The 14749-nt window shown below is 38.5% G+C and overlaps 3 protein-coding genes and 1 pseudogene across 3 annotated transcripts; 1 reads left to right on the forward strand and 3 right to left on the reverse strand.

Moving 5' to 3' along the window:
• The first annotated feature begins 1102 nt into the window (after window positions 1-1102).
• Window positions 1103-3048, forward strand: RPL16A (ribosomal protein large subunit 16A). The gene is made up of 5 exons (XM_089610513.1): window positions 1103-1223; window positions 1364-1471; window positions 1563-1605; window positions 2318-2513; window positions 2603-3048. Exons 1-5 carry the CDS (start codon window positions 1221-1223, stop codon window positions 2796-2798), a joined length of 546 nt encoding a protein of 181 aa, XP_089466639.1. The 5' UTR covers window positions 1103-1220; the 3' UTR covers window positions 2799-3048.
• A 1969-nt stretch (window positions 3049-5017) lies between these two features.
• On the reverse strand, window positions 5018-8471 carry LOC149407027 (glutamate receptor 2.9-like). Its single transcript, XM_089610519.1, has 4 exons — window positions 7263-8471; window positions 6861-7173; window positions 6340-6746; window positions 5018-6026 (listed from the first exon to the last, which is right to left on the reverse strand). The coding sequence occupies exons 1-4, from the start codon at window positions 7686-7688 to the stop codon at window positions 5268-5270; spliced, it is 1905 nt and encodes a 634-aa protein (XP_089466645.1). The 5' UTR covers window positions 7689-8471; the 3' UTR covers window positions 5018-5267.
• LOC149407028 (glutamate receptor 2.6 pseudogene) lies at window positions 7896-10111 on the reverse strand (annotated as a pseudogene).
• A 3134-nt stretch (window positions 10112-13245) lies between these two features.
• LOC149407029 (uncharacterized) lies at window positions 13246-14749 on the reverse strand. The gene is made up of 3 exons (XM_089610526.1): window positions 14372-14749; window positions 13950-14084; window positions 13246-13537 (listed from the first exon to the last, which is right to left on the reverse strand). The coding sequence occupies exons 1-3, from the start codon at window positions 14594-14596 to the stop codon at window positions 13457-13459; spliced, it is 441 nt and encodes a 146-aa protein (XP_089466652.1). The 5' UTR covers window positions 14597-14749; the 3' UTR covers window positions 13246-13456.

A 14749-nucleotide genomic window follows, 5' to 3' on the forward strand; every position in this document is an offset into this window, starting at 1 on the left:
TCAGGTCATCGGGATCATGTTTCTATTTGTGTTGAGAGAGTAGCGAAGTTGAAAGTCTATATATGAAGTGGGTTATTGGGTTTGTGATAGAAGTGATCATACTTCTGTGACTCTCGAGAGAGTAGTGAAAGCTAGGGGCAAACATGAAAGTCATTATCCTCTAGAGGGTCCTTTGGATTTTGTGATAAGGGTAGTTGTTTTCTGTGGCTCTCGAGAGAATAGTGAAGGCTTGTGGCGAACTTGAAAGTCACTATTCTCCAGAGGGTCTTATTTGTCATCGAGATTTGGTCTTCTTGAGTTCCTTCACCTAAAAGAAGTAGAGAAAGTGAGCTGTAGGGGCACAGAGGATTTTCGCGGTCATGCACTTCAACGCTCAACATTTGCTCCATTTTGAATGTGAGAATATGAGTATTTGGTTTAATTTTTAGTTTTGGGAGAGAATGAGAGATGATTCACTTTGATAGCATCTGGGCTCTCTCAAGCCACGCGAAAATGTTGGGAGGCATGGAGAGCTAGCGTGTGTAGCGTTGAACCCCGCCCCGCTGGATGGCTAGCGGCGTGTGGCGAGGAATCCCGCCACGTGCAAAAGGCGCTAGCAGTGTAGAGTCTCGCTGCGCATGCCGACTAGCGGCGCAGAATGGCTGAGCAATGTGGATTTCACCTCGCGAGGGCTAGTTGCGTGGAGTCCCGCCCTGTGTTCCAGCTAGCAACATGGAGTCCCACCCTACAGGCTAGCCTTCGATCGTCTAGCCTGGCCATTTGTGGTTGAATTATCTAAAATGATTTGTCTTTGGTAGTTTTTTCACGGTTGGGATGTCATTTTGTCCTTACAAAAAAGGATCGCATAGCATTAATAAAATAAATTACTTTCACAAAAAATATATTTATAACTCATAAAAAGGCTATTTCCGTAGTAAAATTGTTAAACATGCTATGTTTGCAATAAAGTATATAAAAACGGTTACCATAAATAATTTCAACAAAATATTTTGGGTGAGGCAATTATTCCCAACGAAAAACGAAAGGGAAACAAGTGCCGGGCCTGGTATTGGATCAACGAAAAGCCCATCAGGTTCCTAAAATCACATCTTTGCCCTCAAGAAAGGCACAATAAAACGGCCCATAAAACTCGTATAATACAGATTAGGGTTTAGCTTCGCCATATTTCTCTCCACCTTCTCGCACCAGTTCATCTTCAGCGGCCACAACCAGTAAACCTAATGGTACTCTCTCTCTCCGTCCCTATCTCCGATTTCGCAGCCATTTCAGTGTCTTCGGATCTCGGAATCGCTCAAAATCTGTATTTCTCACAGTTTGAAAGTGTGTTTTTGTTGGCTGATGATGATGATAAATGTAATCGCAGGCGTCGGAGAAGAAATTGTCGAACCCGATGAGGGAGATCAAGGTCCAGAAATTGGTCCTTAACATCTCAGTCGGCGAGAGTGGAGATCGTCTCACCAGAGCCGCCAAGGTAAATAACTTGAGATATTTGTTTTAATATATATTTATTTATTTGAGGCATTTTGCTTAGCCTTGCACTACCGTTTCTTATCTGCCTGCAGGTGTTGGAGCAACTCAGTGGCCAATCTCCGGTTTTCTCTAAGGGTATGGTATCTGATTTAGTCTTTTACTATCGTTATAATATATATATATATATATATATACACACACGTTGGAACAACGAAAGTTTGTCATTTTATAGGCTATTTTTTGTTAGATTTGTGTGAAGTTTGGAGATGATCAAGACTTAAATTTCTAGGTTCTCTCATTTCGTGGTTCAATAAAGCTTTCCATCTATTATTGTAGTCTGTGGAGTTTGTGATGAATTTCTCTAATGTGCCGTGATCTAAATAAGCAGAGGTAGTTTTGTGGATGCTTGTTGAAGTACGCAATATTTATGCTCTTCATTAACTTGCCTTCTTATTTGTGTGAATGGAATTCTGTTTATCCAAATTGCCACTTCTCTTATAAAGTTTAAAGTCTAATCTAATTTTTTTTAAGCAGTGCCTTGTGATTATTAATAATAATTGAAATGTCTTTGGTGAGGCTATAGCTTTTGCTGTTAGTCTTGTATTGGATTTCTAAGGAATGACTTTTAGCTTTTCTCTAGTTGTATCAGAGAGCTTCCTTTACAACTTGAATGCCTAATATAATAGGTTACTGTGCCAACTAGCTTTGACATTGCAACTTTTTGCCATTGTGCCTCGAGCATGAGACTGATATTCTCCGGCAAAAACATTGCTAAAAATGTCTGCTTTTGCTTTTCGATCATCTGTCTCGTGTAATGAGCTTATGTGTCCTTTTTGTGCCTCTGCAGCGAGATACACTGTCCGATCCTTCGGAATCAGGCGTAATGAGAAGATTGCATGCTACGTCACTGTCAGGGGTGAGAAGGCCATGCAGCTTTTGGAAAGTGGACTGAAGGTGAAGGAGTACGAGCTGCTCAGGAAGAACTTCAGCGACACTGGTTGCTTTGGCTTCGGTATCCAAGAGCACATCGATTTGGGAATCAAGTAAGCCCTAAGCTTGACAAATCACAGAAGTTACACTTACCCTTTCGGTTTGTCTAGTCTTTTAAACTTGAACGAATGACTGTGTATAGGTACGATCCATCCACCGGTATTTACGGCATGGACTTCTTTGTCGTGCTGGAACGTCCTGGTTACCGTGTTGGCCGTCGCCGCCGATGCAAGCAACGTGTTGGGATTCAGCACCGCGTCACCAAAGAGGACTCGATGAAGTGGTTCCAGGTCAAGTACGAGGGTGTTATTCTGAACAAGTCACAGGCCATTAATTAAGTTTTAGGCTGCAACGAACTGTTGAACTTCTAGAATATGTTTTGGTTTACTCTCTATTTTTGTTCAATTTTGAGATTTTCCCGATGCTTGTGTTTTCAGGATAAGTTAATGTTATTTTTTTTTCTTGTGGTGGTTGTCGGAAATATATCTTTAGTTGACTTGACAATGTTTGAGCTATCTCACATTTCGTGTTTCTGTTGAAGATTCTTGGCTCTATATTCAGTCTTTAAGTTGGGCTATGGTTTGAGAAGAGTTGGTGTTGTGACTGTTCATGTCATGCATGTCAATGTTAAAGATTGGTCACAAAAAAAAAACTCAAATTCAAAGTTTAAAATGAACTGGTGTTTCGGTTTTTCAAAGGGTAGAGTCATGTATTGATATCCAGTCTTTACTTTATTTTCTAAAACATTTAATCAAATAATTTAACAAACGTTTTCAACGGAGATTAATAGTTGGTGGTTTGTAAACAAGATTTATTATTAATAAAAAAACAATTATTTAGCAAAATAGCCAACTCAAACCTTTAAAATTGTTAAATAGTCAATATTTTGTAAATACTAAGTAAATAATCAGATATCATTTAATACACTCCTAAATTTACAAAAATGCCCAAATGATTCCCGCCCATAAGTCATAGCAGTTGACTTAAAAAAAAAACGTGATTCCTAGATTGAGGGGAGTAATAAATGCAAATTTAAAACCGATCAACTCACAACCTCTTATCACACGGCAATTAAGAAAAACAAAAAAAAAAGATTTCTCCCAAAAAAATTTCCAACTCGCGTCACTTTCTCCGACGAACTGCATCCATCTTCTCCGACTACCGCAACTATTTTTCAAAAAAGCTCCTCTCCGACCGTAACAGGTATGCATGTGTGATTTTTTTTCGATTGGAACTCTTATTTACTAATGTTCAACCTCGATTTACATATTAAAATATGGAAAAAAATGTTTTTTTTGGAATCGATTATGAAAATAGATGGTATTGCTTATTCCTCTCCCTATGTGTAATGAATCCGTGGATTATTGTTCATTAATCCTAAAATTTACACAAAACCCTATTCATCATAATGAAATTTGGGGGATCCGACTATTGTGATCCTTTTGAATGTTTAAATGTTGTTGGATTGGGTTTGATGTATAAATCTTGATGTGTTATATCTAGATCTTGATGCGTAGTGAAATGAAATCATGTTTCAGTGTGTTAGTGTATGGGTAATACCATTGTGAATGCGTTTGAAGATTTTGGGTGTTTGGATATTAGAAGAAAATAAGAGTCGACATATTCTGCAGTAAATCTGAGTAAATATCGGACACTCTAAGTTTTTTTTACCAAATCTTTATTTTACACATATTTACTGCAGAATATGTCAATCTTTCAAAGTTGCCGAAATACATTAAAAAGTTGTGACGAAGATATTTCCATGTATTTGCTGCTGAATATGTCAAGTTATGAATTTGTTATATCTAATGAAATTAGAATATTAACGTGTATTTACTGCAAACAAGGTTAATATGACTCAACCACGACGGCGAGAACAAAAATAACTGCCGTAAGAAATAAGACGCTCACAATAATGCCGTCTACCGAAAATAGTTTGTAAATCATGTTGATTACATTCTGTATTTACACCACCTGACAATAGATTATGGTTTTCCAGCCATTGACGTTCAAAAAGCTTAACTGCAGCATAACAATGATAGTAAATATACGTAAAGACAATATTAATTTTATGAAAACCTGTGCGAAAATAGCCTAAAATTTCAAAAAAAAAAAAAGCATATAGACCTGATTCATTCATGTGCGTTGAAAAAAAAATTTTAAATATTAAACAAGACAAGATAAACATAAATTAAGCAGTAAATATAAGAAAATAATATATAATAGGAAACAAATAAATTGCAACTGCCACGTCCAAATTAGTTCCTACATAAAGGGAATTATTAATAGACTAAATCCTGTTCATACTTAATCAGGGAATAAATTTCAAAAAAATTCGGGAAGTTATATAATCCGAAATTTGAAATAAAATTCAAAATTCAAACGCAACAAGGGCAATTTCGGATATGAAAAACATATTATTGAGCCACGTCATCCGAGTGGCTATTTACTTAGTATTTACAAAACCTTGGTTATATAGCAAATCATAACGTTTGATTTGGCTATTTTGCTAATTTACCCATATAAAATTTGAACATTAGAGAACAGTTATTCGAAAAATGTAGATAAATTTCAAACACTTAGATTATTGGATCTAATAAAAAAATTTAGATGTTTTTGATACAAATTAAAGGAAATGTGGATTATTAACAGAGATTTTGAAAGAAATTAATATTTGAAAACATGGCTTTACGCTATGCACATAAAAGAGAAATAAAGATGGAATTTTGTGGGTTTATGGAACATTGGTAATAACTATCATTTCAGTTTCATGACTTGGTTGAGCATCACTTGAGCTTGCACCATTGTCATCTGTCGTGAGCTTCATTAGGATCTTGTACTACGCCGCTGTCCTGAGCTTCGTTATTTGGATCTTGTACAACGCCTCTGTCTTGAGCTTCATTAGGATCGTGTACTACGCCTCTGTCCTGAGCTTCGTTATTTGGATCTTGTACAACGCCTCTGTCTTGAGCTTCGTTTGGATCTAGTACAAGGCCTCCGTCCCGAGCTTCGTTTGGATCTTGTACAACGCCTCTGTCCTGAGCTTCGTTTGGATCTTGTACAACGCCTATGTCCCGAGCTTCGTTTGGATGTTGTACAACGCCTATGTCCCGAGCTTCGTTTGGATCTTGTACAACACCTCTGTCCCGAGCTTCGTTTGGATCTTGTATAACGCCTCTGACTGGAGCTCCGTTTGGCTCTTGTAGATCGACTACGGCTTGAGCTTCGTTTCTTTGATCATTTTCGTGAAATCGGATGAACTCTATGAAAACGTCTCTGATATTGATCCACATGGGGTTGGGGCGCATCAACATGTGTTTCTCCTTGTGGAAGAACTTTGCAATGGTGGAGACAAAAGCCACCACAGAAGCCGCGCCAGCGATGAGAAAGAGACCCCAAAAATTCTCTAGGCTAAGTCTGTCAGACGACAACAGAGTGCTCGGGTCTGGACAAGTCGGTTGTTTCTTGAACCATACAGCTTCAATGTCCTTCATTTGTTGTCCCTCTGTCACTTGCAGTATTGCCCTTGAAACGTCAGGAACTAGAGGCGAGCCCTTGGGAAAAGCCTGTACCATAAATACATGTCAGAGATTTCATATCAAACAAGAGACACAAGGTCATTTGAGATCTTTATATGCAAGTAAAGATGTGGTTTGACTCAATACGAGTAATCCCTATAAGTCACCATCTTGAAGGGACGTTATATTTCACAACGAAGACATAACATAAAGTCATTGGTTATTCATTTCATCGTCGGCTAATTCTAAGATGAAACCCCGTGATATTTGATTGCAACTAAAACAAATTATGGTAAATATCAAGAGAGAGAGAGAGAGAGAGAGAGAGAGAGAGAGAGAGAGAGAGAGAGAGGGGTCTCACGAATGCGAAGCCATCAGCTTTGAATGTAGGTTCGACCATGGTAAATTTGGAGCAGTGTTTGGCGAGAAACAACTTGGTGTAAGGGGTTTCGTCGAAAGCGGCAGATATGCCTCCTTTTGTTGTTCCGTTTTCAAAGAGACTAAACAGCTCTTCCGTAGAGTTATAGATCTTAAGTTGGTCGTCTTTGAATCTCAAACCTTTCAGAATGTCAACGACGAAGGAACCCTTCTGGTACCCCACATTTTCTCTGTTCTTCAACAACTGGTTCACGTCGGTGATCACAGGCCGAAGTTGCTGAACAGTTAGACGCGAAGTCAAACTGGCCGTGTAGCTCTGGACTAGGATTAGCACCACAAAGCACCATATTATCACAACAAACCTTGCCCAGTTGCTCACCACTTTTTCCCCTTTAAACCCAGATACATGATCATCCAGTCAAGTCAAGCAAGAGAATTATTCTTTGCAAGAGAATTATTCTTTGCAATCAAATAGTTTGTGAGCGATAGGATAGAAGTACATACTGTGGCCAAAAACCATGGTAGAAAAGGAGTACCAGAGGCTTGCTCCGACCTGATCGATTGCAGTGCCTTGGAAATCCTTGTTCTTGTGATGCTCAAGAGCCCACACCATAAACCCGATGAAGACGAAGAAACCACCAATCGTTGCCCAAAGATCCCCTGTCAATGGCTTCAGGAACACCCAAGCATTCCTGCTTTTGTAGTCTTTGATCGGAACTATCATTGATACTCCGGATTCTGTGTACGGTAACGTGAAATCCACCAACGATGATCTATCTTTCCTGATAGTCACGTCTCCAACAACAGCGTCGAATTTCTGATCAATCAAATTCCAAACCAGGTAATTAAGTATTTCATCAAACGTAGTAATACAACAGATTAAATATACATATAGATAGATTATACCTCATCGAATACTTGGTAGACAAGATTATCATACGTTCCCTCGAAGGGAACAAACTCGAACGGGACAGCGTATGGCATGACTCCCAAGACGGCCTTGAACACGTCGATTGTGTAACCAAATACGGTGTCCTTTGAGAACGGAATCGACACCTTAACGAACTCCTGGAAACCGGTCTTCACCGGGACTCCGATCCGCAAAATCTTATCGTTCGTCGGAATCTGCCAACCTTTCGGAGGGGAAGTGGAATCTCCAGGCCAAATGATAAGTCCCAAACTCGTGTTCCGAGCCGAATATGTCGTCGCTTTGTTTCTCGGTCGCAACTTTTTGGTCAGTCCGTCGTTGATCGTCCAATATCCTAACCTTCTTTCTCCGCTTCCGAAGACGTTGACTATCTCATAGTTTGGCGTCTGTAACTGGCCGTTCATGAGCTTGAAGACTCCGGAGAGTCCTCTGAACCTGACGCCCGAAAGCAACTCGGCGAGTTTCTTACCGGTTCTTGACACAGACAACGATTCCAAATCGGTCGAGTTCTGAGAGCTGTTGCTACTCGTCGTTGATTTGAAGCCGAACTTCGCAGTGGTCTTGCTCGTCTCCTCGATCGCCGTGGCTAGCGCGAAAACGGCGTCGTAAGCTCAGAGCCCGAACACGACCATCGGAGGATCGTCCACCACGGTCGGATTCTCCCTCCGGAACTCAGCCTTCCATCGGACGACGAAGCTCTCGAGCCTGTCGCTCCTCGGAACGAAAGTTTTCACGCCCAACACGCCTTGCATTGTCTCGATCACGGTCGAATTCTGCGAGCTGAAGAAATCGGCGATTCCGTCCGAGACTATCCAGACGTAGCCCTCGCTCATCATCCCGATCCTCTTCGCCGCGGCGAAGATCCGATCTCCGAGATCCGGAAGCAGATGGACCACGAAGACACGCGTAGACATCGTCATGAGCTTGTAGAGCTCGGCTGCGATGAAATCGTCGGAGGCTTCCGGAGGAATCACACTCCGGTACGGCACGCGCGCGTCGACGGATTGGAGCGCGTCGGTGAGGTGCGGAATCACGCCCTCGCCGTACTCGTTGTCGACGTAGATCGGAACGACTTGTCGCCATCCGTAAGCCTTCACGACGGCGGCGATAGCTCCGACCTGCGACGAGTCGTTCGCCGCGACGCGGAAGAAGAATGGGCTTCTGATTGAGGCCAGAGCTGGGCTTGTTGCCGAGAATGTTATGATTGGGACTTGGGCTTGGTTTCCAAGGTTAATTACGAACTTGGCCTGCATTGATGTTTGGGGCCCAATGATGGCTTGGACTTTTGTGTTCTTTATCAGATCTAGAGCTGTTTTGTTAAATTAAAAAAAAAAAAAAATTAGAATTTCAAGCAACAGGAAAGTAAAGGATTGAATATATTTTTTATTTTATTTTTCATGATGATAAATCTATATTCGAGCATTTGGAATATGGAAATATTTGAAACTCAACCACATATAATATAAAAAAATATTCAGTAAAAATTCTATATCAGCGGAGTTGTATAATTTTTCTCACGAGGCCTTACTAAACATATAGCCAAACGAAAAAGGGATGTGTGGGGCCTTAACCAATTGTCTATATTACCTACGGGTTGGATCGGTCATATATGTATAAATATAAATATAAATATATATATATATATATATATATATATATATATATATATTATACGAAATAGTTGTTTGGAAACAATTGATTAGAAAATTAGAAAAATTGCTACGGTTCTAAGTTGTTCGCAAAATAGTCCAATTCAAGATGTTATTACAATTTTTAATGTCATATATAATTAATTTATTATTTTCAAAAAAATTAGCGTTAGAAAAATTAAAAACTAATTGAAATATGATATTTATACCCAAAAAATAGTCCAATTTCTATATGTTCTATTAACTTTAATAAAAATCTAACTATTTTGCAAATCTTGACTATTTAGCTATAATATCATTTTAGCTATAATATCATTTTATAAAATAAAAAAAGCTATATCATACTTGCAGAAATAATAGATTAGATATAATCTTTTTTTTTTTTTTGGCTCGAAAAAAGATTAGATATAATCGATATGCCTAGTAGTTGGTATTGAGAGGAGTAGTATCATCGCAGCAAGCAACTTAGCGATAAATTTGATAGCTGTAGGAAACAAAATCTTGACGTTATTATTTTCTTGAAATAATACTAGCAAATACAATTATAAACCCGTATGTCATTCTGGCTAGTTACACTATAATATTAATGGAGAATAGTCATTAAATTATTTCAGCAACTTAGCGATAAATTTGATAGCTACCTATATAGGCTATAGCTGTAGGAAACAAAATCCTGACTTCATTATTTTCATGAAACAATACTAGCTAACACAATTAATTTATATATATTTAAACCATAGGCAACAACAGGATTAAAACAAATAATAATAATAACAAACAAGAGAGGCAGCAACTAATTATAGATGATATATCAAACGAAAGTAGAATTGAATAATGAATAAAAATTAATCAGAGATCAGATTTGATTAGTTATAAATATAATATATACCTGAAGCAGCTGCGTCGACGACTTCGGAGGAGGAGTGCCGGGAGTGAAGGACAATCCTGGTTGTGAAATGAGTGTTTGAAGCGTAGAAATCAGAGAGAGCGAGTTTGACTGTGCTTAGTCCCATCTTCCCAAACAAGCTCTTCGTGTCCAGAATCAAGCCCACATCAACATTCCTCAGAACTGTTCTCTGTCCCTTGACCGTGCATGGACATGAAATCACCAACATCATCACCGTCATCGCTAACAATGCCAAACCATCATAAGCACTTTCAATCTTCTTCATCTTCATCTCAGTACCACCCTTTTTTCTACGTAAAATTGATAATGGCATTTGGACTTGTATATATATTATATAAATTTCCACATTTTTTTTTCTCTTGTATTTTCTTTGTCCTCCAGATAAGAGCAATAATTGCATGCATATACCATACATACATATATCTATATATAGTAACTCGAAGTCGCTCTTCACCAGACTTTCACGTCTTTTTATTCTGTTTTTATTTATTTATTTGGGTACTATCTTTGACCAAATCCAAATAAATATAGGAGAACTGTTTGAGATAGTCTAAGATTACCTTCAATTTAAATTATAACCTAATTATTCAAACATATAAAAAATAATATAGTTCAGTTCACGTATAATTTTCTCATAGTACTAAGAATAAAAATTTGTATAAGTTCAATTTTTTTTTTTACTGCAAGAGATATCATTAGCTCTCCTATAAATATATGTGGCATATATTATATTTTATTTTGTTCAGTATAGACTTGGAGATTTAAATAATTTATTTTACCATATATACGGAAGTTGCAAATATTGCAGTTAATTGGAATAATGTGTACGTGAAGACAATAATATTCATATGATTGTCTCCGTACTTTATATTAATCAACCATTACGTCTCCACGGTGTATAATCTGGACTATTTTATGGCTGAAACTTAAAACCAAAGATTTAAATATATATATACTTGGTAATCGTCCATTTTATTTGAGGTTAAACGCAAAAGATATATAAAGTCCATATCTTTTACTTTTTACCCGTCATTTAATTTGTGGTTAGCTACTATTATTAAATTTTTTTTAAAGATGTTTTAGCTATATAGCTTTGATGAAATATAAAAATTACATATTAGTCAATATTTAGTTAATAATTATAAACCAGCCACGTTTATTATTATTAACGGTCCAAATAAGTGATTGCACACTATAATCGAATTCAATTATGTTAAAAAAAAGTATTAATTGCATGATATTTTATCTTATAGATAAAATAGAATTAATATTTGATCTTAGTTTTCAAATTTCTCCAAAATATAGGTGGGTATTATCCAAACATAATAATCTGCAAATATATTAGAGTTTCGATACACCCACCCAGGCACGAAGCCAAGTGGTGGCCAGGGGGGGTTATAGCCCCCCCCTCAAATTTTTTTTTTTTGCACTTTTTACCCAATTTTTAATTTATTTTTACATTTTTTATCCTCAAAATTTACAAATCAACCCCCCTGAACTTTTTGTTGCAAATTAGCCCCCGCTAATTTATATTCCTGGCTTCGTACCCACCAATATAATACATTTCAATCGTAGCTCCAAAGTACTTTTGACAATATTTATACGCCTTACTTTATGAGTCATGACTGGAGATTAGCTGGCATTGTTAAAAGAAATTAGTAAACTTTTCTATATGCCATTCTTTCTAAACTTCCAATCGGTAAGCATATGTATTTTATATTGACTTTAAACTCTCAAAGCTTAGTTCGAGATTTAGAAGGTGACCTCAATAGACTTTCAAAAATACTCTCTCTCCCGAATAGTTTTCTTCTGAAAACCCTAACTTTTCTCAGCCGCCGCCCCTCTGGATTTCGGACGCCGTCACTGTCACGGCTCCGGTCCGGGGGGGAGGGCGATTCCTCACGGGAGTTGGCGTTGCTTTCGTGTTCCTCCACCTCTCTGGTTTCTCAGCCCGCCGAGCTCACGCGCCTCCACCGTTCTAGATCCGCCGGTGAGTCCTCACGGCACCTCGTTTCTCGTCCTCGGCTCTCGCCCCGCAAGATCCTCTCCCTGGCCGACCCTGCCATCTCGTCGACGCTGCGCGGCGGCGGCTCCTGTTCAGCGACCGCTGTCTGCATCTGGCTCACGGAAGCGGCGGCTCTTGGCGCCAGGCTGTCCCCACCGGCGTTGGTTTTCTCTCGGGTGGTCCTCGCCTTCGTGAGGAGCCTGGATTGCGTGTGGTAGCAGATCTGAGTTGGGTCTTTTGGTGGATGGCTTCCTCGGTTTAGGCGTTTGTTTTGTTATTTGCTTTTCCATTGTCTTGTTTATCCTCTTGTTAGGAAGTTAAATTGGTATTGCTGTGTTATGTTTTGCTTTGGAGTCGGGGTAGCCGTATCTCCTTTTTCCGTAATGGATTTCCTGTTAGGTTTTGATCTATGCAGGTTGAAGAGCCATCTTGTTCGTGGCTATCGGACCGAGGTTGGTTGGATTTTTCCATCGCCAATCTTTGGGTTTTTGAACGAGCCTCTTGTGTGCTCTACTCGTGCTTGTAATCCTTCCTGTTGTCGGAAGTTTGCACATTCGTGCTTTTACCGGAACTTAGTGTTAGATCCTCTTCGACTTAGGTCTTAGTGATCCATGAACTAAGGTGTCTTTATCCTGTATTTATGGATTTTTTACCCAATTTTAATGGAAAATCCGTTCTATTAAAAAAAAAACAAAAAAACTCTCAAAGCTTATGTCCAGTATTTTATACGGCAAAAAAAAAAAAAAAAAAAAATGCAACGCGGACTAACGTCAAGTACTCCACAATGTCCGCGGATATCTATCTTAAACGGATAAGCTTTTTAAAAAAGAGCGTGTATATACATCCAATAGACTTTCGCTTTATCATTAACAAAAGTCTATGTTTATATTTAAAACTAAACGCGACATACATGATAGAAGTTGACTTCGAAGGCCGTATTTATTTTTTCGCTTAACATTTGAAGGTTATGTGTGTGTGTGTGTGTGTGTGAACCATATACAATAATGGTCAACGAGTTATATATATATATATATATATATATATATATATATATATATATCTGTATATATAATTGTATTGATGTATTGGTGGCATAACCAGTCCTGTGTAGTTGGAAAGAAGAAGAAAATTAGGCGACGCGGTCAGCTCTAACTCTCTAAGTCAGATAGAGTTCATCCAATTATTTGTGTCATAAATTGAAGACATAAATGATCTGATTTTATTTGTTTGGTAATTGCGAATATATATGTATGTCTCACGGTTTTTATCAAGTAAATAAAAATGTGATAAAATCAATACCTTTATGATTATTTTGCTTATAAGACTGACTAAAAAATATTATGTAGAAGTGGGACGTGAGGGGTAAGGGTTTTATAATATCCGTTGATGACGTGATACTCTCTACAAACAGAACAATTTTCACTAGAAAGTTGAAATAACGATCTAGGTCGCAGTTTAAGTTCAAGGAAAGGAGTAAGGACTACTCTATTCTGATACAACAAATTACATAATCTCAAAACCACTTAACCCATGACATTTAGGAGCTCAAACTCTCTATCTAGCACTGCACTCAGAAATTTTGGCAAAGCGGCCATGAAGTCAATCGCGACACTACGGAATTATAAGCTTCTTGCCAGCATAGATTTTATCACTTGAAAGCTCATTGGCGTTCTTGATCGCGTCGATAGATACCTGTTACAAAACCAGTTGCTGAAACATGTCAAAATTTCACCACCCCAAAAAATCACATTTGCTGGTTGTACTTGTACCCTGAATATTTTAGATAGACACACGTTCATGTTTTCCACAACTTCAGAACACCAGTTTTCCAATCCCCCTTTCATGTCGTATATAACAAATAACCGAACAGAAAAGAAAACAGCAAAAGAAAGAAACTTGCAAATACATTTACTCGATGAAAAAACCAAATAATAAAAACTCAGAGCATAGGAATAAATAGAAATGGTGGTGTTGTTGGACGATCCTCAAACCTCGAAAAAGAAAGGAAGATCCTTAAATCGTCATCTTTTCTTTACTCGTAACAAAATTAGAGCAAGGCAAGCAAATCATCACTTCAAAAGAGTTCATGAGAGATATGACATACCCCATATTTTCTAGAGAGCCCCCAGAGCGTATCGCCTTTGACAATCTCAACACTTCTTCGCGATGATTCTGGTGCTTTAGGCACACTTTTCGGTTTCGGCACGATTTCGCTATTGCTCGTAAACGGTTCTGGTTTCTGCAGTAACATTTCTTTCCATTACAAATTGATGTGTTCTTTTCAAATTTGGATAAAAAACAACAATCCTAAGCAATGACTACCAGTTATAAAACTAAGATTTTTAAGGAACTAAATGAATCAGTTTTTACAGCAAAAACCAACCATTTAAGAACACAAAAAGACAGTCCTACCAATAAATGAAGATAACAACTTTTAAAAAGATCTAATCAATCAGTAATTCACCAACACACATCGAGTTCGCGCACAGACAATAATAACTATGAAAGGGAAAAGAAGCGACGGACCTTGGCGACGATGAGTTCTTTGGGAGGCACGGGAATCAGCTGACCCGACTCGGCGAGTTTTGGCTGAGTCGACTCGGCGAGTGGCTGAGTCGTGGTTCGGGGCTGGATGAAAGGGCTGATTGCGGCTTTGAGAAGGCTCATGGCGATGCCGGAGATAACGACGAATCCGGCGGTTTTCGAGACGGCGTTTTCCTTTCCGTCGCCGGAGGATTCTGAGCCCGGCATCGGAGCTTCGATTTGGGGTTTTTGGAAAACCTAGGGGTTAGGCGTGTTGATTGAGAGAGTAAAATGAGATTTTCGGAGTCTGTTTTCCTTCAGAGAGTAAAGTCCCGCGTTGAGCTACTTCTGATCTATACTGCACTGTTCACAATGATTTAG

This window comes from Urtica dioica, chromosome 1 (assembly GCF_054948205.1).
Source record: "Urtica dioica subsp. dioica isolate 48M chromosome 1, U.dioica_male_clone48M_v1_H2, whole genome shotgun sequence".
NCBI classification, from domain to species: Eukaryota; Viridiplantae; Streptophyta; class Magnoliopsida; order Rosales; family Urticaceae; genus Urtica; species Urtica dioica.